The following is a 22,926-nucleotide window of genomic DNA, read 5'->3' as shown; positions in this document are numbered from 1 at the left end:
ATCCTCTCTCACCAGGGCCACTCCAACATCCACTACCCTACCTTGTACCTCTTTTATTACCCCATCCATGTACAGATTGAACAACCATGGAGACATGACACATCCCTGTTTCAAACCAACTTTCAAAGAGAGAAATTCACTTAGTTCACCATCCACACGCACTGCAGCCTTCGCACCATCGTACATACTCTTCACAGCATTCAACAACATCCCATCTACTCCACATATTCTTAACACTTTCCACAATACTTGTCTATCCACCCTGTCATATGCTTTCTCCAAATCCATGAAAGCCGCATACAACTTCTTCCCCTTCTCTAGAAACTTTTCCACTAAAGATCTAAGAATGAATATCTGATCTACACAACCTCTTCCCTTCCTAAAGCCTTCCTGTTCTTCTCCAACTAATTTCTCTCTCCCCCATGCTTCAGCATTTCACCACACACTCCATCAATTCCTGGGGCTTTCCCTGATTTAACTTTCTTCATTGCTTCCACAACTTCTATCCTACTGATTTCTTCCTGCCTTCTCACCTCCCACTTTCTCCCAGCCATTCCCCAGCCACTTATACTCGCATTACTTCCATCCTCTATGTTCAACAATTCCTTAAAGTGTTTTCTCCATCTGCTCACTTTTTCTCCCTTCTCCACTAGTAATCTACCATTTTTATTTTTCACTCCTCTGCTAACTTCACTTCCACCCTGTCTTGCTCTTTTCACTTCTCTCCAGAACATTTTCTTACAGTCCCTCCACTTTACACTCAAATTCCTTCCAAATTCCTCATCCACTCTCTTCTTACTCTCTCTTACTAATCTTTTCACCTCTCTCTTTCTTTCTACATATAACTCTCTCTTCTGTCTCTCAACTTCTTCCACTCCCCTATTTCTCATCCATTCATTGTATGCTTTCTTCTTTTGTGCCACAGCCTGTTTCACCTCTTCAGTCCACCATGCTGTTCCTTGCACCCCCCTCCGTCTTCTCTTCCTTCCACACACCACATCACATGCTGCACATATTTCTTCTGTAAATATGCTACACACACCTTCCACGTCTCCCATCTGCTCCAATTCATATTTGCTCAATCGTTCCTCCACTTCTCTCTTATACTCTGCCTTTTTCTCATCCTCTTGTAACCTTTCCACTCTCCATGCAACTACTCCTTCCTCTCATCTTTCCCTTCTTCTATTCCTCCAACTTACTTGAATTCTAATTCTGGCCATCACCAAGTAGTGGTCAGAAAGTCCACTCCTCCAACCTCTATAAACACTTGCATCCATTACACATCTTCGCATCCTTTCATCCACACACACATCTAATCAATCATTGCCTTCTTTTCATTCAGTTCACCACCCACCCTTCTCATCACTCGCCATGTGTGCCTGTGGATCATTTTATGCCTGAAGAGGGTATTGGCTATCACCAACCCCCTCCCAGCACAAATGTCCACTAACACACTCCCATTCTCATTTGTCTCAGCAGGCACACCCCACTCACCAACTATTCCATCCACCTTCACATTCCCAACTTTACCATTCATATCACCAATCAAAAACACTCTCTCATTCCTTCCAAACTTTTCCATGCACACTTCTACATTTGTCCAGAACTCTTCTCTCACTCTTCTAGCACGATCTTGCGTTGGCGCATACACACACACAATCGCCCACATTTGTATTCCAACTTTCAACTTTACCCACACAATACCTGTTCAAGAGTGAGAGGAGTAGATAAGGAATGTCTTGACAAGGTCATGGCCTCTATAGGGTGGGCTGAGAGAGAGAGAGAGAGAGAGAGAGAGAGAGAGAGAGAGAGAGAGAGAGAGAGAGAGAGAGAGAGAGAGAGGCCTTACTTTGATCAAGTTTGGGAGAAAAATGCATATAATGATGCTCATGATATTGCTAGCCTCCTCCAGGAAACATGTTCTTTGATGTCACTGTTGTTATAAACCTTTTTATTTATTTGTTTTTTAAGGATTGGTCTTAATTGACTTTCCGACTTGCTGTCAGTGCTGATCATTATGCACTTGACTGCTGGCTGTGAGAGCGATTAAGCTTTCCTTATTGGAAGTTTTAAAGCAAATCCCACAGCCAATCGTTAACCAAGGACGCAGGACATCATAACATTTCTTTGTTATATTTTCACTTTCTTTTCTTCCATCGGCATACCCATAGAAATAGGTACCTTTTCAACTCGCGTGGTTCTATAACCTTTCTCCTGAGCGACGCTTTCTAATCCAGCGGGCTTCCACATCCCATGAAAATTCGCAAACTGCGGTTGTGCTTTGCATTTGTATTTGAATGCATGTTTTTTATTCAGTGTACTTCTCTTTTTATAAATACTTGAATTTCGAAAAAAAAAAAGAAAAAAAAAAAAGGGCTTTGGACGCCTTCAGCAAAAGAAATGCAGTTGGTGTTTCTATTCAATGTTTCTGTGTCTGTAGACGTCAACAAACGTCAGCTGATTGCGGTTCCAGCAAGATAAGTTTCCTTGTCTATGATGTGTGGTGAATAATTTAATTTGGTAAGTGTAGGAGATTTAATATAAATATAAAAAGATATGAGTCGAATGTAAAACACCAGTACCTAAATTTGCGACGTAAATGGGGTGCAATATTAAGTTGAACAACAAAGCTGTTGTGTGTCAGACAAGTCCACCTGCACATAGAGATGTTTAGTTTGTAATATTACAGAAATGTCGAACTTTGCATGTAGTATTTATGCAGTTAGGAGGTTACTGGTAGCATGCTTACTGTAGAGTTGGGTTAATGTAAAAAATTATTGGCAAAAGTGTGGGGAAAATATTACACAATATCCTGTATATGGCTCATAGCCTCCCAGTTGCTATCCAGTCTTAACTTTAACTGTGCTGTAGTATTGGTCTCAACAGTCTCACCAGGAAGTTGGTTCCAAATGTTTACAACTGTTTGTGAGGGGACAGGGTGGCTTGGTGGTAGAGCACCTGATTCGAGACCAAAGGGTCGAGAGTTTGCGCCCCGCCTGGATAGCTGCCCCGCTGGGAGAAGTAGCGCTTTCCCATCACCTAGTGGGGCTATATAATCTTTCAAGGTCTAGCTCAGGGAAACTCATTTCCCAATTAAAAAAAAAAAGAAAAATCTCTTGGCAACAACCAATTCCTCTATTTGAGCAGCTTCATCCTGCCTTCATGCACTGCATTTGTGCTGCGAGAAAAGATTTGGTTTGAAGTTATTTTGTACTTTCCACTCAGGATTGTGTAAATTTCTGTTATCTCACACACACACACACACACACACACACACTAACTGGGGACTTCAATACAAATATAAATTGGAATACTCTAGATATAAATAGCCAAGAAAGCTGTTGGGACCAAAAGCTCCTGGATCTCGTACATGAGTTTTTCTTAACGCAACATGTGAGGGAAACCACCAGAAAAAGAGGACTTGATGTACCTTCAGTGCTAGATCTAATATTTACTAGGCAAGAAAATGACATTGACAGTTTAATATATCACCCTCCACTCGGCAAAAGCGATCATGCAGTACTAAATTATAACTTCAGGATAGCATATGACATAGTAAACAGCAATGACAGTTACAAAAAGAGCCTAAACTATAAAAAGGGAAATTATCAAGACCTAAAGAAGTATTTCTTAGAAGTTGATTGGGAAAATGAGCTTAGAGGACAAGATTTAAATGCTGTATATAAAAAATTCTGTGAATTTTATAAAATAGGAGTCCAGAAGTACATCCCACAGCACAAAGAAGCAGATAAGAATATACAGAAATGGTTCAGTACAGAATGTAAAAAATCAAAGGAAAGAAGAGATTTGTTGTGGAATAGATACAGAAGACACAATAGTGAAAGGGCGTATAATAATTACAAACAGGCAAGAAACGACTATACAAGAATAAGGAGGGAAGCCCAAAAACAGTTTGAGGAGGATATAATAAATAAAAGTAGTGATCAACCAAAGCTGTTTTACAGCTATATCAGAAGCAAAACCAAAGTAAAAGATATAATACAATCCATTACGGACGAGGGAATCACTTATACACAAGAGAAAGATATTTGTGAAGCACTAAATAAGAATTTCCAATTAGTTTTTACAGAAGAAAAAAATTTTGAGAGGGACTATGTGGAACACGCATGTCCACACATTCATTTTTTTTTTTCATTCATTCTTTGCCAGACGCCATGTATCCCAAACGGGGTGGCCAAGGGCTTAGAGTTAATTGTTTTACAGGGAGGGGAACTAATCCTCCACCAACCCCACTTGACACGTAGGGATGCCAACAGCATCTGGTGTTCCCAGGCGGTCACCCATCCAAGTACTAACCAGACCCAACGTTGCTTAACTTCGCTGATCGGACGGGAAGCGGTGGACTCAACGTGGTATGGCCGTTGTACAAATAGCAGAAAAAGTAATACAGGAGGAGTTAAGTAGATTAGACAGAGGAAAAGCAAGTGGTCCTGATGAAATTTCATGTTGGGTATTACGAGAATGTGCAAAGGAGTTAAGTAAACCATTATTTTTAATTTTCAAGAAATCCTTGAGTCAAGGGAAACTACCTGATATTTGGAAAAAAGCAAGTATAGTCCCCTTATTCAAGAAAGGAAATAGACAAAATCCTCTCAACTACCGACCAGTATCACTGACCAGTGTTGTAAGCAAGGTATTAGAAAAACTTATAAGAAAAGCTTGGGTAAATCATCTAGAACACAGTATGATAACAGAAAGACAGTTTGGTTTCAGGAAAGGAAAATCATGTGTTACTAATCTGTTGAGCTACTATGACAGAGTAAGAAACACAATACAGGAAAGGGAAGGATGGGTGGACAGTATCTATTTAGATTTCAAGAAAGCTTTTGACACAGTACCACACCAAAGACTTTTATGGAAACTGTACCATCAAGGAGGAATTCAAGGCAAACTGTTTTGTTGGATGCAAGACTTTCTCATAAAAAGAGAAATGAGGACAGTACTAAGAGGAAACTACTCATCATGGAAAGAAGTGACTATTGGAGTACCACAGGGTTCGGTGCTGGCACCAATCATGTTTTTAGTGTATATAAATGATATAAACAGTAACACTGGAAATGAGAGCTATCTGAATATGTTTGCAGATGATGCAAAAATACAAAGGAGAATTACTAGCACAGACTCTTGTAGGGAGCTACAAGAAGAATTAAATAAACTTCATGAATGGAGTAGTACATGGCAAATGGAATTCAATGTGGACAAGTTCATGTAATCAAGTTTGGTAAAAGTGGAAAAAGACCTGATTGGGATTATAAGTTAGGAAATAAAACCCTATACACATCAGAAAGAGAGAAAGACCTAGGTGTGATTATCAATAACAGACTATCTCCGGCTGACCACATCAGCGAGAAGGTACGGAACATGTATACACTGCTTGCAAATATGAGAATAGCATTCACCTACATAAATGAAGACATGCTAAGAAGGATAATAAGATCATTCATTAGACCAACCCTGGAATATGGATCAGTAGTCTGGAGTCCTCATCTCAAAAAGCATATAGACAAGATTGAAAAAGTTCAAAGGGCCGCTACAAGATGGATACCAAGCTTAAGGGACCTAAGCTACGAAGAAAGACTAAATAAACTGAATCTACCAATACTACAGGAGAAAAGGAAAAGAGGTGACATGATAGTGCTATATAAGTGCATATCAGGAAAGGAGAAAATAGACATAAATGATTACTTAACATATGGAGAAGCATCAGCAAGAGGACACTGCAAAAAACTGCTTAAGAAGAGAGGTGATAAAGACGTAAGGAAATTCAGTTTCCCAAACAGAGCAATTGATCAATGGAATGCACTACCGAATGAAATAGTGTGTGCCAAAACAATTAACAAATTTAAGGATATGTACGATAAATATGGTTTAAGACACGGGACAGTACGAGCTTGACTCATTCCTGTAATGATACAATTAGGTAGGTAAGAACACACACACACACACACACAAAAATGCTGATCGTGACTTGTAAGCACAATGACCTGCAACTCAGATGTTCCACTTGCATTCATGAGATTTATTCTCAATGGAATGGAGCCCAGTGCCTTGCTGTGACTAAACTGTGTAACCTACCACACCACACCCACCAGCAGATTTTCTAGGGGGTGCCCTGAACTAGTGGAAGTTTGTCATAATTGGGGTAAGGAGTCATGTCATGATCTTTAGAACTGGTATACTGCTGTGTTGCTACAAATTGCAGGTGAAACTAGGTATTGTTATTGTAGAGAATAATAAGTTGATTAAAAAAAAAAAAAAAAAAAATCTTGTATCTGATCTGTTGCCTGATGCCTAATTCCTGGATGGGTTAGCCATGAACAGGTTGTCCCCACATTTCCATCCTTTGCCATCAAGCTGCCCTCTGCCATGAATAAATTTATGACATGATTTCATTTCATATAACCCTGGCAGTGCCATATATATATATATATATATATATATATATATATATATCTATCTATAGCCCGACGCCCTAATCCCGCAAAGGGTGGCCGCAGACAAAACGCCTCCAAGTCGCTCTGTCACCCACCATTTGACTACCCTCCCCCCAACTCACCCCCTCCTCCCTCATATACCTCTCAACTCCATCCCTCCACCTCATCCTCGGTCCACCTCTCCCTCTCCCTACCTCCACCTCACCTACATACACCCTCTTAGTCAGTCTTTCATTCTCTATTCTCTTCACATGTCCAAACCACCTCAGTGTATTTCTCCTAATCTTCTCAACCACATCCACATCCACCCCACAGCGTTCCTTCACTTCTTCATTCGTCAACCTGTCCCTCCACGTCACTCCACATGCTCCTCTTAAGTAACTCATTTCCACAGCTCTCACTCTTGACTTGTTCCCCTCTTGCAAGGTCCATGCCTCGCTTCCATACGTCAGGGTAGGGATCACAATACTATCATGCAGTGACTTCTTAGCTTCCATACTCACCTCCCTATTTCTCATCACTGCTTTCAGTGTACCAACAACCTTCCTTCCCTGCTGTACCCTTTCACGCACTTCACCCCCCAAAGTTCCATCCTTACTCATCACACTACCCAAGTACTTGAATGCACTCACATTCTCCATATCCTCACCATCCAACCTCACTGCGCACTCTGTAACTAAAAAAGCGAACAAAGCGCCTCGGACCTGGACGGACCATACGTTGACGACTAAGGAACGGACGAAGGACATTCTTAGGGTGGGAACGTGGAATGTGAGAGGAGTGAATGATGAAGTGAAAGAGAGAGAGATTGTTCAGGTGCTTGAGGATGCAAAAGTGGATATATGTGAATTGACTGAAACTAAATGGAAAGGTGAAAGGGTGAGAGAATGGGAATATGGTTTAGGTATATGTGCGGGAGTCAATGAAAATGAGAGGGCAAGGGAGGGAGTATGTCTGATGATAAGCAAGAAGTGGAAGGAGAATATAAGAGAGTATGGAACAGTGGGTGCAAGGAATGTATGGGTGAGGATGAAAGTAGGTATACAAGTGTGGGCGATTGTATATGTGTATGCTTCGACAGAGGATTGAGTGGCAAGAGTGAAAGATGAGTTTTGGGCGAGTGTAGAAGTGTGTATGGACAAGTTTGAGAGGAGCGAGAGAGTGCTGTTGATTGGAGACATGAATGGCAAAGTTGGGAATGTACGAGTGGATGGAGTGGTAGGTCAGTGGGGTGTGCCAGCTGACGTAGATGGGAATGGAAGTGCTTTGGTGGACATCTGTGCTTGTAAGGGGTTGGCAATAGCCAACACCTACTTTCGTCATAAGATGATCCACCGGTATACATGGAGAGTAATGAGGAGGATGGATGGTGAACTTCTTGAACGAAAGGCAATGATAGACTACGTGTGTGTGGATGAGCGAATGAGAAGACAAGTGTTGGATGCAAGACTGTGGAGAGGGTGGGGGAATGGAGTCTCGGACCATCACTTAGTGATGGCCAAGGTAGAGCTGCAAAGAAAGTGGTTGAGGAGACGAAGGGGAAGACAGGAGGAAGCAACTCCTGTGAGAAGAGTGGAGAAATTGCAAGATAGTGAGAAAATGACAGAGTATAAGAGCATAGTGGAAGAAAGACTGGGAAGGTATGAGCTAGAGCAGATGGAAGGGGTGGAAGACGTATGTAAGATATTCACGGAAGAGATAGGCGCAGCATGTGAGGTGGTTTGTGGAGTGAGGAGGAGATGCAAGGGTGTGCAAGGGACAGCATGGTGGAATGATGAGGTGAAACGAGCTGTGGAACAAAAGAAGAAGGCATATAGTGAATGGTTAGTGAGTAGAGGTAGGGGAGAAGATGAGAGACAAAAGAGAGAGGTATATGTGAGCAGGAGAAGGGAGGTTAAGAGACTGGTGAAGGAGAGTAAAAAGAAAGTGGATGAGGAGTTTGGGAGGAATCTGAGTGTGAAATGGAGGGAGAGTAAGAAATTGTTTTGGAAGGAGGTAAAGAAAGTAAGGCAGTGTGAAAGGGGAAATAGTAGGGGGGTGAAAGATAGGAATAATAGATTGTTGGTGGAGAAGAGAGAGAAACTGAGGAGATGGAAGGAGCACTTTGAGGATTTGTTGAATGTGGAGAGTGAGAGCAGTGCGAGTATAAGCGGTTGGGGAATGGCTGGGAGAAGAAGAGATGAGAGGAGGGAGGAAGAGATCAGTAGGGCGGAAGTAGTGGAAGCGATGAAGAATATTAAGTTGGGAAAGGCCCCAGGAATTGATGGAGTGTGTGGTGAACTGCTTAGGTATGGGGGTGAGATTGTTGTGGAGTGGATATGGAAGTTGTGTAGATTGGCTTGGGAAGAGGGAAGGGTTCCAGAGGACTGGAAATCAGGTATAATTGTTCCTTTATACAAAGGAAAAGGAGAGAGAGAAGGATGTGGTAACCATAGGGGTATTTGCCTACTTAGTGTGATTGGTAAAATATATGGTAGAATACTCATTGATAGGGTTAGGCATATATATATATATATATATATATATATATATATATATATATATATATATATATATATATATATACAGTATATATTTATATACCATATATATATATACACAGTATGTGGGTTAACGGAAACTAAATGGAGAGGTGAGAGTGTGAGAGGATTGGAGTATGGTTGGGGTATATACGCAGGAGTAGGTGAGAATGACAGGGCAAAAGAAGGAGTGTGTATTCGAGTAACAGATGGAAGAAGAATATAAGAGAGTATGGATCAGTTGGCAAGAGGATTGTGTGGGTAAGATTGAAAGTTGGAATACAAATGTGGATGATTGTGTGCGTGTATGCGCCAACGCAAGATCATGCAAGCAGAGTCAGAGAAGAGTTCTGGACAAATGTTGAAGTGTGCATGGAAAAGTTTGAAAGGAATGAGAGAGTGTTTTTTATTGGAGGTATGAATGGAAAAGTAGGGAACGTGAAGGTGGATGAAGTAGTTTAATACCCTCTTCAGGCACAAAATGATCCACAGGTATACATGGTGAGTGATGAGAAGGTGGATGGTGAACTGAATGAAGGGAAGGCAATGATTCATTATGTGTGTGTGGATGAAAGGATGAGAGGATGTGTAATGGACGCAAGAGTATATAGAGGCTGGGGGAGTGGACTTTCAGACCACCACTTGGTGGTGGTCAGAATTAAAGTCCAAATAAAATGGAGAAATATAAGGGAAGGACAGGAGGAAGTAGTACATTCAAGGAGAGTGGAAAAGTTACAAGGGGATGGAAAAGAGGCAGAATATAAGAGGGAAGTGGAGCAGCGATTGGGTAAATATAGATTGGAGCAGATGGGGGACGTGGAAGGTGTGTGCAAGATATTCACAGAAGAAATCTGTGCAGCATGTGGGGTGGTGTGTGGGGTGAAGAGAAGATGAAAGGGGGTGCAGGGAACAGTGTGGTGGACTGAAGAGGAGAGAGAGGCTGTGGCACAAAAGAAGAAAGCATATAGTGAGTGGATTAGAAACAGAAGTGTGGAAGAAGTTGAGAGACAGAAGAGAGAGTTATGCGTAGAAAGGAAGAGAGAGGTGAAAAGGTTAGTAAGAGAGTGGATGAGAAATTTGGAAGGAACTTGAGTGTAAAGTGGAGGAAATGTAAGAAAATGTTCTGGAAAGAGGTAAAGAAAGTTAGACAGGGTGCCAAAGAAGATAGCTGGGGAGTGAAAGACAAAAATGGTATATTACTAGTGGAGAAGGGAAAAAAGTGAGCAGCTGGAGAGAACGCTTTAACAAATTGTTGAACATATTGAATGAAAGTAATGCAAGTATAAGTGGCTGTGGAATGGCTGGGAGGAGGAGGGATGTGAGAAGAGAGGAAGAAATCAGTAGGATGGAAGTTGTGCAAGCAATGAAGAAAGTTAAAATGGGGAAAAGCCCCAGGAATTGATGGAGTGTGTGGTGAAATGCTGAAGCATGGGAGAGAGAGTATTATAATGGATGTAGAAGATGTGCAGATTGGCCTAGGAGGAAGGTAGAGTCCCAGAGGATTGGCAGTCAGGTATCATTGAGGCGTCTAGAGCCACAGGGGCATCCCCACCAATATACTGGTTTTGAGTTAGGTAGGGGAGACAACAGGCTTAACCCTCTTCTCAGTGACAGCACTGGTTGCCATACAAGATTCGGCCTTCTGGACAGTGGTAGAGGGGCTTAAAGTCACGTGGGTTTGTCCCTGCTGCCGGGTGAACAAATCAGAGCAGGCAGGCATCTAAGCCACACAGCCCAAACCAATCAGCATTCTCACTCTGTGCCACTCCCCCAGAGCAGTCAATCAGCAAGCGTGTGGCCCGCCCGGTGTGCCGGTGAGGCTTCCCTCCCGTGTTCACTGAGGTGTCTAATTATTACGTATTGGATTTTTACCCCATTTATCGTGGATTATTGGTGACAAGATGAGCTGTTGTTATTGGGGTTGAAGGGGGGTGACAAGATGAATTCATCACATAGTTACAGTGAGGAGGTGGTGCCTATAACCTTTCGTAAGTGTCAGAAGTGTGTGGAGAAGTGGAAAAAGGTATAAAGGAAGAGGAAAAGAGAGTGGTGAAGGGAGACAGCGGGAGGGGGCGTGGCACGGAGGAGGCAGAGTTGGATGTCGATCTCCTAGATGACGACCCCACCATTTAACCCCCCACTACCCCTTCTCAATTTACTTAAGCACTACACTACACTTTTTTTTTTTAGTGTTATTATTTCAATCTATTATGGTAGAGGAAAAATAATAACTGCATTGATTTCAGTTTTAGTTGTCAAAAACGTAAAATTACAGTTATAATTATTCGTTTATTAATATTAAGTGAACTGGAATCTTCAGTTAATAAAGTTTTGTACATTAATACATTCATTGATGTTTTTTCTGCTATGTTTTTAAATCCTTACAATATGTTATTATGCCCACTTATAAATTGGGGGTTTGGTTTACTGCCTATTTTGTGGTTACGGTTATTATTGTTTTGTATTTTTGGCTTTACATGTAGAGCATAGGCGCTGATGATCATTTTGATGTATAAAAGGTTTGTTTATTGCCTTCTGGTTATGACGTTGCCATAAACACAACTTTAAAGCGTCATAACTCAAAAGTACATTTTGGCGCCGATGCCCCTTTGGTTCTAGACGCCTCAATTATTCCCCTGTACAAAGGAAAGCGGGAAAAAGAAGTGTGTGGTAATCATAGGGACATTTGTCTTCTAAGTGTAAAAGAAAGCGTATATGGTAGGATACTTATTGACAAAGTTAGGGAAATAACAGAGGAATTAGCTAGTTGGAGAAGAACAGGGAGGTTTTAGGAAGGGAAGAGGTTGTGTAGATCAGATATTCATCCCTAGGTCTTTAGTGGAAAAGTTCCCAGAGAAGGGAAAGAAGTTGTATGCAACCTTCATGGATTTGGAGAAAGCATATGATAGGGTGGATAGACAAGGATTGTGGAAAGTATTAAGAATATATGGAGTAGATGGGAAGTTGTTGAAGGCTGTGAAGTGTGTGTATGAGGGTGCTAAGGCTGCAGTGCGTGTGGATAGTGAACTGAGTGAATTTTTCTATTTGAAGGTTGGATTGAAACAAGGATGTGTCATGTCTCCATGGTTGTTCAGTCTGTTTATGGATGGGGTTATAAAAGAGATACAAGGTAGGGCAGTGGATGTTGGAGCGGCCCTAGTGAGAGAGGGTAGCGTTTGGAAACTACCTGTACTGTTGTTTGCAGATGGTACTGTGTTGTTAAGTGAAGACGAAGGAGATCTGCAAGGCTTGGTGAATGAGTTTGGGAGAGTGTGTAAGAAATGGAATCTAAAGGTGAATGTAGGGAAGAGTAAAGTTGTGGTCTTTGAGAGAAATGAAGTCAATGAATGTACAGTGAGGCTGGATGAGGAGGAAATGGAAAATGTGAGTGCATTTAAGTACTTGGGTAGTGTGATGAGTAAGGATGGAATTTTGGAGGGTGAAGTGCTTGAAAGGGTACAACAGGGAAGGAAGGTTGCTGGTTCATGGACAGCAGTGATAAGAAACAGGGAAGTGAGCATGGAAGTGAAAAAGCTACTACATGACAGTATTGTGATACCATCTCTAATGTATGGAAATGATGCTTGGACCTTGTTGGAGGGACAGAGGTCAAGAGTGACTTGAGTGAAAGCAGTGGAAATGAGTTATTTGAGAGGAGCATGTGGAGTCACATGGAGAGACAGACTGACAAATGAGGAAGTGAAGGAGCGTTGTGCAGTGGATGTGGATGTGATAGGAAGCGTTAGGAGAAACACACCGAGGTGATTTGGGCATGTGGAGAGGATGGAGAGTGAGAGACTGATGAGGAGAGTGTATGTGAGTGACATGGAGGGGGGGAGAGGGAGGTAGAGGCCAAGAATGAGATGGAGGGATGAAGTAGAGAGGTATATGAGAGAGGGGGATGTGAGCTGGGAGCAGGGCAATGAAATGGCGGGGGACTGGGTGACACGGAGACGATATGTTTGTGACCACCCCTTATGGGATTAAGGCATCTGACAATAGATAGATAGACAGATAGAGCAATATAACATTTGTCACACCATTTCCTGCATATGACGTCCAACAGTAATCTTACTGAAAGTTTTGTGGACTACAGAAAAACATATTTCGACAATTTGCTCAAGTGTTTAAAAATCACCCATAAACATTGTTGTTTCTGATAAGATTTTCCATTATTAAACTGAATAATTTTTTTTATGCACCTTCAAGAAAAATATCGTGATCGTGTGTTACAGCTTGGGCTGGGTGGTCATAGTTTGCTGATTATCCTTAGCCTACACCATTATGTCCATCTTCTGCATATCACTTTATATGCTCAGAAACAGGGGAGTGCATGATTAGTATCATAACTCACCTGTTTGCAGGTATTCCAAAACCTGCCCAAACCCAGCCTGAAAGGGTAGAAGTTTGTTGTTGCTTAATCATAGGGGTATTTGTCTTCTTAGTGTAATAGGGAAAGTATATGGTAGGATACCTATTGACAGAGTTAGAGAAATAACAGAGGAATTACTTGGAGAAGAACAGGGAGGTTGTAGGGAGAGAAGGGTTTGCATGGATCAGATATTCATCCCTAGGCCTTCAGTGGAAAAGTTTCTAGAGAAGGGAAGGAAGTTGTATGCAGCCTTCACAGATTTGGAGAAAGCATGTAACATAGTGAATAGACAAGGAATAAGAATTGGCCTATATGGGGTAAATGGGAAGTTGTTGAATGCTGTGAAGAGTATGTATGAGGGTGCTAAGGCTGCAGTGCATGTGGATGGTAAACTGAGAGATTTTTTCTTTCTGAATGTTGGATTGACACAGGGATGTTTCATGTCTGAATGGTCGTTCAGTCTGTATATGGATGGGGCTACAAAAGAGATACTGTACTGTACAAGGTAGGGCAGTGGATGTTGGAGTGGCCCTAATGAGAGAGGGCAGGATTTGGAAACTTCCAGTACTGTTGTTTGCAGACGATACTGTACTGTTAAGTGAAGACGAAAGGAAACTGCAAGGCTTGGTGAATGAGTTTGGGAGAGTGTGTAAGAAATGGAACCTAAAGGTAAATGTAGGGAAGAGTAAAGTTGCAGTCTTCGAGAGAATTGTAGTCACTGAATGTACAGTAAGGTTGGATGATGAGGAAATGGGAAATGTGAGTGCATTTAAGCACTTGGGTAGTGTGATGAGCGAGGATGGAAGTTTGGTGGAAGAAATGCTTGAAAGGGCTTGGTAGAGAAGAAAGGTTGCTGGTTCTTTGAAAGCAGTGATAAGAAACAGAGAAATGAGCAGAGAAGTAAAAAAGTTGCCACATGATAGGATTTTGATACCAACCTTAATGTAAGGAAGCGAAGCTTAGATCGTGGTGGAAGGACACAGGTCAAGAGTGAGAGCAGTGGAAATAAGTTATTTGGGAGGAGTATGTGGAGTTACATGGAGAGGCAGACTGACAAATGAGGAATTGAAGGAGCGTTGTGGTGGGGACATGGATGTGATCGAAAGCATTAGGAGAAATACAGTGAGGTGGTTTGGTGATGTGGAGAGGATGGAGAGCGAGTGACTAATGAAGAGAGAGTATGTGAGCGAGATGGAGAGGGGAGAGGGAGGGGCGAGGCCAAGGATGAGGTGGAGGGGTGGAGTGGAGGGGTATCGTGTATGAGAGAGGGGTGTGGCCCGGGGGGCAGGCGGTGAAATGGCAGGGGACAGGGTGACATGGAGGTGATTTGTTTGTGGCCACCCCTCATGGGATTAAGGCACCTGGCAATAGATATATACTGGTACATAGATATCTTAGCCCCAGTTTCTCAGGTTGAATAGACCCATTAACCACAGGTAAGAACCTGCTTCCGTGGAGCTGGTCGACGGGTACTGTACGGTTCACAGTCTGTGCAGGGAATACGCACCCCTTTGTAGCAAATAGCACCTCACCAGGATTGGATTAGGATCCTTTCCATGGTGAGGTGCAAGGAAATATAAAGAGGTTTGATTTCTGAGTGGACATCACATCTGCCCCACCCAAGGTAACAGTGCCACCACATGTAGGGTCCTCTTCAGTGCTTGTTTAGAAAGTATTATGATGAAATCCCACTCATCCGTACTTGTTGGTATGGAGATAAGGAAGGGTGGGATGATGAGGGGGTGTGGTGGGGGAGTGGAAGTAAAGGTGGAGTTGGGGAATAGGATGTGGGGGGATGAGGCACTGCTCACTGTGTAAGATCTGAATGAGCTGATGGGCTCATAGTTTACCAGGTATTTGGCCATGGTTGGATGCATATCACATCAAGTAGTATCAGTGGTTAAAAATGGGTTGTGTCAGTGTGCTTGTATTTTTTACAGAGTGAAGATGTCTGTTGATGGGTGGCTGGAGACCCTCCAGTGGGGACTAGGATGGATGTCAGCTCTAGCCATGATGTTTGGAGGTGTGGTGCCATATATCCCACAGTATCTGGACATCAAGCGCACTGAGAACACTGAAGGCTTCTCCCTGTATGTGTGCCTTGTCCTGCTGATTGCCAACACTCTTAGGATCTTATTTTGGTAAGGTTTACTGTAGAATGTTCTGTACCCAAATTTATTTTAATGGCTACAGTGTACAGGCACAGTTGGAGACATTTCCAGCTTCTCTGCACACATGCACACACACACACACACACACACACACACACACACACACACACACACACACACACACACACACACACACACACACACACACACACACACACACACACACACACACACACACACACACACACACACACACACACACACACACACACACACACACACACACACACACACACACACACACACACACACACACACACACACACACACACACACACACACACACACACACACACACACACACACACACACACACACACACACACACACACACACACACACACACACACACACACACACACACACACACACACACACACACACACACACACACACACACACACACACACACACACACACTCAGAGTAGTTTACTAAAACCAGATTTATGCAGCATGTTCATAATTCTTACAATAGTACTTTTCTGACTGAGCCACCAAACATCATATACATTGTAAGGTTAGATCTTTCAGATGTTTAGGCAAGTCATGTGTTTTTTTAAATTTGGTAATGTGTGTGGCCATACCTTTGACCATAATCACTTTTCCAGGTTTGGCCATTGGTTTGAGCTGCCATTGCTGTTCCAGAGTGTTATCATGAACATTGCCATGATGATGCTTATTTCACTCTGTGTTTCGATAAGAAAAAGAGGGCAGCTTGTAAATGGCAAGGAACATGTGTTTACTGGTACGTTTTGGTGTTTTTTGTAAAATATATGTAACATATTTCTGTGTGTACAGAAGAGATGAGAGGAAGTAGTGGAAGTGATGAAGAAGATTAAGCTGGGAAAGGCCCCAGGAATTGATGGAGTGTGTGGTGAAATGCTTAGGTATGGGAGTGAGATTGTTGTGGAGTGGATATGGAAGTTGTGTAGATTGGCTTGGGAAGAGGGAAGGGTTCCAGAGGACTGGAAATCAGGTATAATTGTTCCTCTGTACAAAGGAAAAGGGGAGAGAGAAGTATGTGGTAACCATAGGGGTATTTGCCTTCTTAGTGTGACTGGTAAAATATATGGTAGAATACTCATTGATAGGGTTAGGCATATGACAGAGGAGCTAGTTGGAGAAGAACAAGGGGGATTTAGAAAGGGAAAAGGGTGTGTAGATCAGATATTTGTTCTAAGATGTTTAGTGGAGAAGTATCTAGAGAAGGGAAGGAAAGTGTACGCTGCCTTCATGGACTTGGAGAAAGCTTATGACAGAATAGATAGGAAAGGTATGTGGAAGGTATTAAGAATATATGGAGTGGAGGGGAAATTGTTGAGTGCTGTGAAGAGTATGTACGAGGGAGCTAGGGCTACGGTGCGAGTGGATGGTGAGCTGAGTGAGTTCTTTGATCTCAATGTGGGACTGAAACAGGGGTGTGTAATGTCTCCATGGCTGTTTAATATATATATGGATGGGGTCGTAAAGGAGGTACAAGGTAGGGCAGTGGATGTGGGGGTGGCCCTAATGAATGAGGGTGAGATTTGGAAGCTTCCGGTGTTGCTGTTTGCTGATGATACAGTATTGTTGAGTGAAGATGAATGGGAGTTGCAAGGTTTGGTGAATGAATTTGGGACAGTGTGTAGGAGGAGGAAGCTGAAAGTTAATGTAAACAAAAGTAAAGTTATGGTGTTTGAGAGGAATGAAGTCACAGAGTGTGCAGTGAGGTTGGATGGTGAGGATATGGAGAATGTGAGTGCATTCAAGTACTTGGGTAGTGTGATGAGTAAGGATGGAACTTTGGGGGATGAAGTACGTGAAAGGGTACAGCAGGGAAGGAAGGTTGTTGGCACACTGAAAGCAGTGATGAGAAATAGGGAGGTGAGTATGGAAGTTAAGAAGTCACTGCATGATGGTATTGTGATCCCTACCCTGACGTATGGAAGCGAGGCGTGGACCTTGCAAGAGGGGAACAAGTCAAGAGTGAGAGCAGTGGAAATGAGTTACTTGAGAGAAGCATGTGGAGTGACATGGAGGGACAGGTTGACGAATGAAGAAGTGAAGGAACGTTGTGGGGTAGATGTGGATGTGGTTGAAAAGATTAGGAGAAATACACTGAGGTGGTTTGGACATGTGGAGAGGATGGAGAATGAAAGCCTGACTAAGAGGGTGTATGTAGGTGAGGTGGAGGGAGGGAGAGGGAGGGGTAGACCGAGGATGAGGTGGAGGGATGGAGTTGAGAGGTATATGAGGGAGGGGGGGGTGAGTTGGGGGGAGGGGAGTCAAATGGTGGGTGACAGAGTGACTTGGAGGCGTTTTGTCTGCGGCCACCCTTTGCGGGATTAGGGCGTCGGGCTATAGATAGATAGATAGATAGACTTATTATCATTTATTTATTGTTTAAAATACAGTAATGCAGTAATACAGTGTCCGAGTTCTTTACCTCCAGCGTGGGGTGCCATGTCGAATAGTCTACAGTCTTTAAAAACTTCTCTAATTGTCTCAGCTATTATTTCCTTGTACAGCAGTGCAATTCAGTGTGTGGATGGACAGGGTGCCCTCAGAGACATAAGGTAATAGCTTGGTGGGATGCACGTGTAGAATCTGCAGTTAAGGAGAAAAGAAAGACTTTTCCAGGAATGGAAAAAAAATAATAACAGAAAGGAATGCTTGACTGCAAAACATAAGGCTAGAAAGAGGTGTACAGGGCAAAATCAGGGTTTCTTAGACTTTTGCTGGATAACCTAAGTAGTGCTGAAAAGAAGAATGTGGTATTAAAGGTGACAATTCAGCTCAAGAGAGAAAACAGGGATATCATAGTTGAGCAGCATGCAAAGAATGATGAAGGAGAGGTAGTGGTAGACAGGATATTAAAGATGTCTGGAAAGAGCACAATAACCATTTGCTGAATGAGAAGTTTGACTGGAACAGGTAATGTTTGTCAGCAGATCCAGTGCTTGGCCCTTGGCCTTTGCTTGATGCAGCTGCTGTGAGCAGGGCAATAGACTGGCTGCAGTTGGGGAAGGTAGCAGGTATGTCTGGGTTGACTGCTGAAATGCTGATGGTGTCAGGAGATATAGGAGTGGGATTAGGTACTGAGTTGATAAACACGATTATACAGGAATATGAGTGTGTTGTCCCAGATCTATCTATCTATCTATTGCCAGACGCCTCAGTCCCGTTTGGGGTGGCCACAAACAAATTGCCTCCAAGTCGCCCTGTCCCTCGCCATTTCACTGCCCTGCTCCCAACTCACACCCCCCTCTCTCATATACCTCTCCACCCCATCCCTCCATCTCATCCTCGGCCTCCCCCTCCCTCTTCCCCCCTCCACCTCACTCACATACACTCTCTTCGTCAGTCTTTCACCCTCCATCCTCTCCACATGGCCAAACCACCTCAGAGTGTCCCAGATGACTGCCTTAAAAGTGTGACTATAATCTGCTCAAGGGGAAGGATGATGCCCTGGAAAGAGGAAATTATAGAGGCATAAGCTTTTGGATCAGAAAGCTTGGGATCAAGGAGTGGCTGGTTAGAGTGGTTATGGCTTCATATGTGGGTGCTCGCACCCAGGCAAGAGTGAATGGAGATATGAGTGGTGAGTTTTCTGTGAATGTTGGCATGGATCAGGGGTCAGTCATGAGTCCCTTATTGTTTGTCATGGTTCTTGAAGCTCTGTCATATGATAACAGAAATGGACCCCCATAGGAGATTTTGATCCTGATGACGGTATTACAGTACATCCTTCAACTTTGCGAATTTTAACTTTACGATTCACCAATTTTGCGAGGTAGTTTCAAAAGTTTTGTATCTCTTAGCATTTATGAACTTTGCGAGTGATCACACACTTTGTGAGGTTGAGTGGTGGGAGAGTCGTCTTCCTGCACTACTTTGCCATGTGGAGTAGTGATGTCATGGGTCACTGGGCGTACTGCGCCTCCTAGTTCAGTGGTCTGCCGCCCCGCCACGTTTGTTTGCACCTGTTCCCAACCGAGGTCACTGACCCTCACTATTTCATGGTGCTCCTCGCAATATCCCAGCAGTCTAACCTTGCACAAGTGTTATCATGGCGCCAACGGGTAAGAAGAACACGAAAATAAGTTTGGAGACTAAATTGAAATTGATTGAAAGGAAAAAAGAAGGTAAAGTAACTCTGCTGTTGGTCAGGAGTTTGGTGTTGGTGAATCGACAGTGAGAATGATTTTGCAGAACAGTGAACAAATCAAGCAAGCAGCAAAGAACAATGGAGGTGCTCAATTTGATGATAGAATGCAGGTGGCCAACAAAGAAGTGCTAATAAAAATGGAAAGGTATCTTGCTCACTACATACAAAGAAAGGAAAAGGAAGGGGTTGCATTAGATGGGCGCCATATAAGGGAGCAGGTAAAGATATTCTATCACACGTGCCTTAAAAAAGCCATAAATCCTCCAACAAAACCTTTCAAGGCATCAAGTGGGTGGCTATGCCAGTTCCTCAAAAGGAAGGGGTTTAAACACATCATCGTAAAATTAAGAGGTAGAGTCGAGAGAAAGAGTGGGAAAAAGTGCTTACCTTGGGGTGATGTCGACCAATTTGCCTATAATTCATATATTTAATTGTTTCAATTTTGCACATTTTGATTTTGCGAGGGTTTTTGTTTACCATATTCTCACAGAATTGGAGGAAGGACCGTAATTGCTGAGAGTGAAAGGGAGGCAGGGGAAAGATTTAGGAGATGGGGAGACGGAATGGGGCACAGTGGTTTGGGAGTCAATGTGGATAAAACAAAAGTAATGGTACCTAGAGCAGGTGGCAGTACTGTCAGAGCAGAGAGAGAGTGGCCTGTGCAGTTTGCTACAAGGTTGTGTGAAGTAACTCCATCCTGTGCAGAGTTTGTGATAAGTGGGTGCATAAGAGATATACTGTAGTGGTATTAAAGGTAGACTGCAAGATAATGTGATTTCATGTGTGTGGTGTGTCAGGAAAGCATATATAAATTGTCCGGAATGAAAGGATTGATCATGCTGGTGAGTCTCTTCAGTGTGTGGACGGGTTTTGTTAAGTGGGGAACATGTTATGTGCTGGAGGTAGAGCTAGAGCTATTTTTGTGGCCAGGGTAAGAAGTGGTTGGAAGAAGTTGAGGGGGTTGTTGCCCCTCCTGACACTGAAAGAGCTCTCCCTCTGTACTAAGGGATCTTTTATGTGGCATGTTGTAGGAGTGCAATTGTGTGTGGTAGTGAAACCTGAGCTGATAAGGAAGAGGATATTATTTTGTAGACTCAGATGTACAGAAATGTCAGTGATTAGATGGATTAGTAGTACATCCTTGATTGAGAGGACTGGGCGGGGGCTAGGTTTGCAACTGAAGAGTTGAGAGCAAGGATGGGACTGGAGTGTTTTGGTGCTTTGATGAGGAGGGGTAGATAGAGATGGTTTGTTCATATGGAGAGGATGGAGGATGACAGTTGTGTGTGGAAAGTGAGAAATGTGAACGTCTGGGGTCGGGTTGCAAGAGGCAGACCGAAAGAGACCTGAAATGAGGACATAGTGAGTGAAGTCCGGGATACAGTATTGAATAGAGAGGCTGTCAGAGATCAAGCAGTGTGGAGAGCCACCATTAGGTGACCTAGGCTGATGCATGCAAGCATGTTGGAGCCCTTATAAATGAAACAAATTATACTGTGAGGATAAAACCCCCATTTGCCCCCTCCCCCACAAAAAATTCAGCAGGGTCAACTTTTGCTTTTACCTCCCTCACTTCAGGTGCCCTTTGTGCTTGTATTATTTCCTCTGCATCATGGCATGTGTATTTTCACTAATTCTTGTTTATGGTCTTTGCTTCTATTAGCTAAACTGTATTTCTGTATTCTCTGACCGACCCTTGTGGAGTCTCTTTCTTTTTCAGTGCATGTTGGCTCCCACTCCTTTGAACACCCTAAATTGTATTCATAGCAGGTGTCTGTTATCAGTAAGAGAGAAAATCCTGTTTTTCCAATAGGATTAAAATAGTAACCCAGCAAAATGTAAAGCATTTGCGGTTTTCAGCATATATCAACAGTATGTTTAAACTTCTTTTTGTGATAATCATGAACAGGTTGTTGTCAGGTAAGTGGCATTCCCTGCCCTTGAATTTCACATGATTTTATTGTTTCAGATTTTGACTATGATTACTTCTGGGAGTGGACAGATGTGCAGTCTTATGTGGAGTTCATGCTTACCTTTTCTACCATGGGCTGTGTGCTGATGTATATCTTCCTTGATTCACCTGTTTTCGTAGAGACTGCTGGCTTCATATCTGTCTTGACTGAGGCATTATTAGCAGTACCACAATTCTATAAAAATTTTGTGTCAAAGTCAACATTTGGGATGAGGTAATATATTTATTAGTCTGTATTGTTTACTCCTTCCTGCATAGCACTGATGACATACAGTAGTTCTTGTTTTGTACATATGAATAATAGCTCAATTAGTTTAAATGCTGTTTTGTGTTTTATGTCTGATAACTACTGTATTTCAGATTACACTGAGAGGGGGAGAGAGAGAGAGAGAGAGAGAATTAAATGTGTTCTTAGATATCTCAGCTAACTCCATACTACCGGTATTCTTCCCTTGCCTCTACAGCCGTAAGATGGTGCTGATGTGGCTTCTGGGTGACACCTTCAAGACTGGATACTTCTGGCTGCGCTCGGCTCCCCTTCAGTTCTTTATGTGTGGTTGCTTGCAGATTTTTATTGATGTGGCTGTGCTATCCCAGTGTTTTGTGTACAGAAGGAAAAATTCACATTTAATAAACTGAATACAGGTATTGTAATTGTAATGGTTGGAGGAATATTGTGAATATTGTGTACATAATTTCTTTTTTCTAGATACTTATATGGGGAGAGAAAAATCTTTTACCATGTTTTTATGATAACATAATATTTATTCATGCAGTCCTATCACTTTGATAATGTAAGTAGTGTATTTAAATGTCTTCATAGAATTGGTAGTGTAAAAAAATACATAGGCTGTATTCTGAATATTTTTGCCATTATTATTACTGTTCATTACAGTACAAGGTAGGGCAGTGGATGTTGGAGTGGCTCTGGTGAGAGAGGGTAGTGTTTGGAAACTCCCTGTACTGTTGTTTGCAGATGATACTGTGTTGTTGAGTGAAGACGAAGGGGAGCTGCAAGGCTTGGTGGATGAGTTTGGGAGAGTGTGTAAGAAACGGAATCTAAAGGTGAATGTAGGGAAGAGTAAAAGTGATGGTCTTTGAGAGAGTTGAAGTCAGTGAATGTATAGTGAGGTTGGATGATGAGGAAATGGAAAATGTGAGTACGTTTAAGTACAGTAATGCCTGTACTTTCCAGACGCCCAGTTTCTGGACATTGTGGGCCTGGACCTTCGGAACCCAAAAATGGCCCAAAAAAGAAAAAATCTATAAAAAATCCGAATTTTTTCCCA

General features: G+C 42.6%; 1 protein-coding gene and 1 non-coding gene across 2 annotated transcripts; one reads left to right on the top strand and one right to left on the bottom strand.

Moving 5' to 3' along the window:
* The first annotated feature begins 2,462 nt into the window (after window positions 1-2,462).
* On the top strand, window positions 2,463-22,276 carry LOC145414367 (solute carrier family 66 member 2). Its single transcript, XM_080283903.1, has 5 exons — window positions 2,463-2,520; window positions 15,287-15,487; window positions 16,127-16,263; window positions 21,635-21,851; window positions 22,102-22,276. The coding sequence occupies exons 2-5, from the start codon at window positions 15,294-15,296 to the stop codon at window positions 22,274-22,276; spliced, it is 723 nt and encodes a 240-aa protein (XP_080140029.1). The 5' UTR covers window positions 2,463-2,520; window positions 15,287-15,293.
* LOC145414473 (5S ribosomal RNA) lies at window positions 4,269-4,387 on the bottom strand. The gene has a single exon (XR_013899892.1). It is a non-coding gene; the product is annotated as a 5S ribosomal RNA (ribosomal RNA).
* Window positions 22,277-22,926: the final 650 nt, after the last annotated feature.

Source organism: Coenobita brevimanus, chromosome 99 (assembly GCF_032717465.1).
Source record: "Coenobita brevimanus isolate Jiangsu-jjx chromosome 99, ASM3271746v2, whole genome shotgun sequence".
NCBI lineage: Eukaryota > Metazoa > Arthropoda > Malacostraca > Decapoda > Coenobitidae > Coenobita > Coenobita brevimanus.
This window is presented reverse-complemented; position numbering and strand designations above follow the sequence as displayed.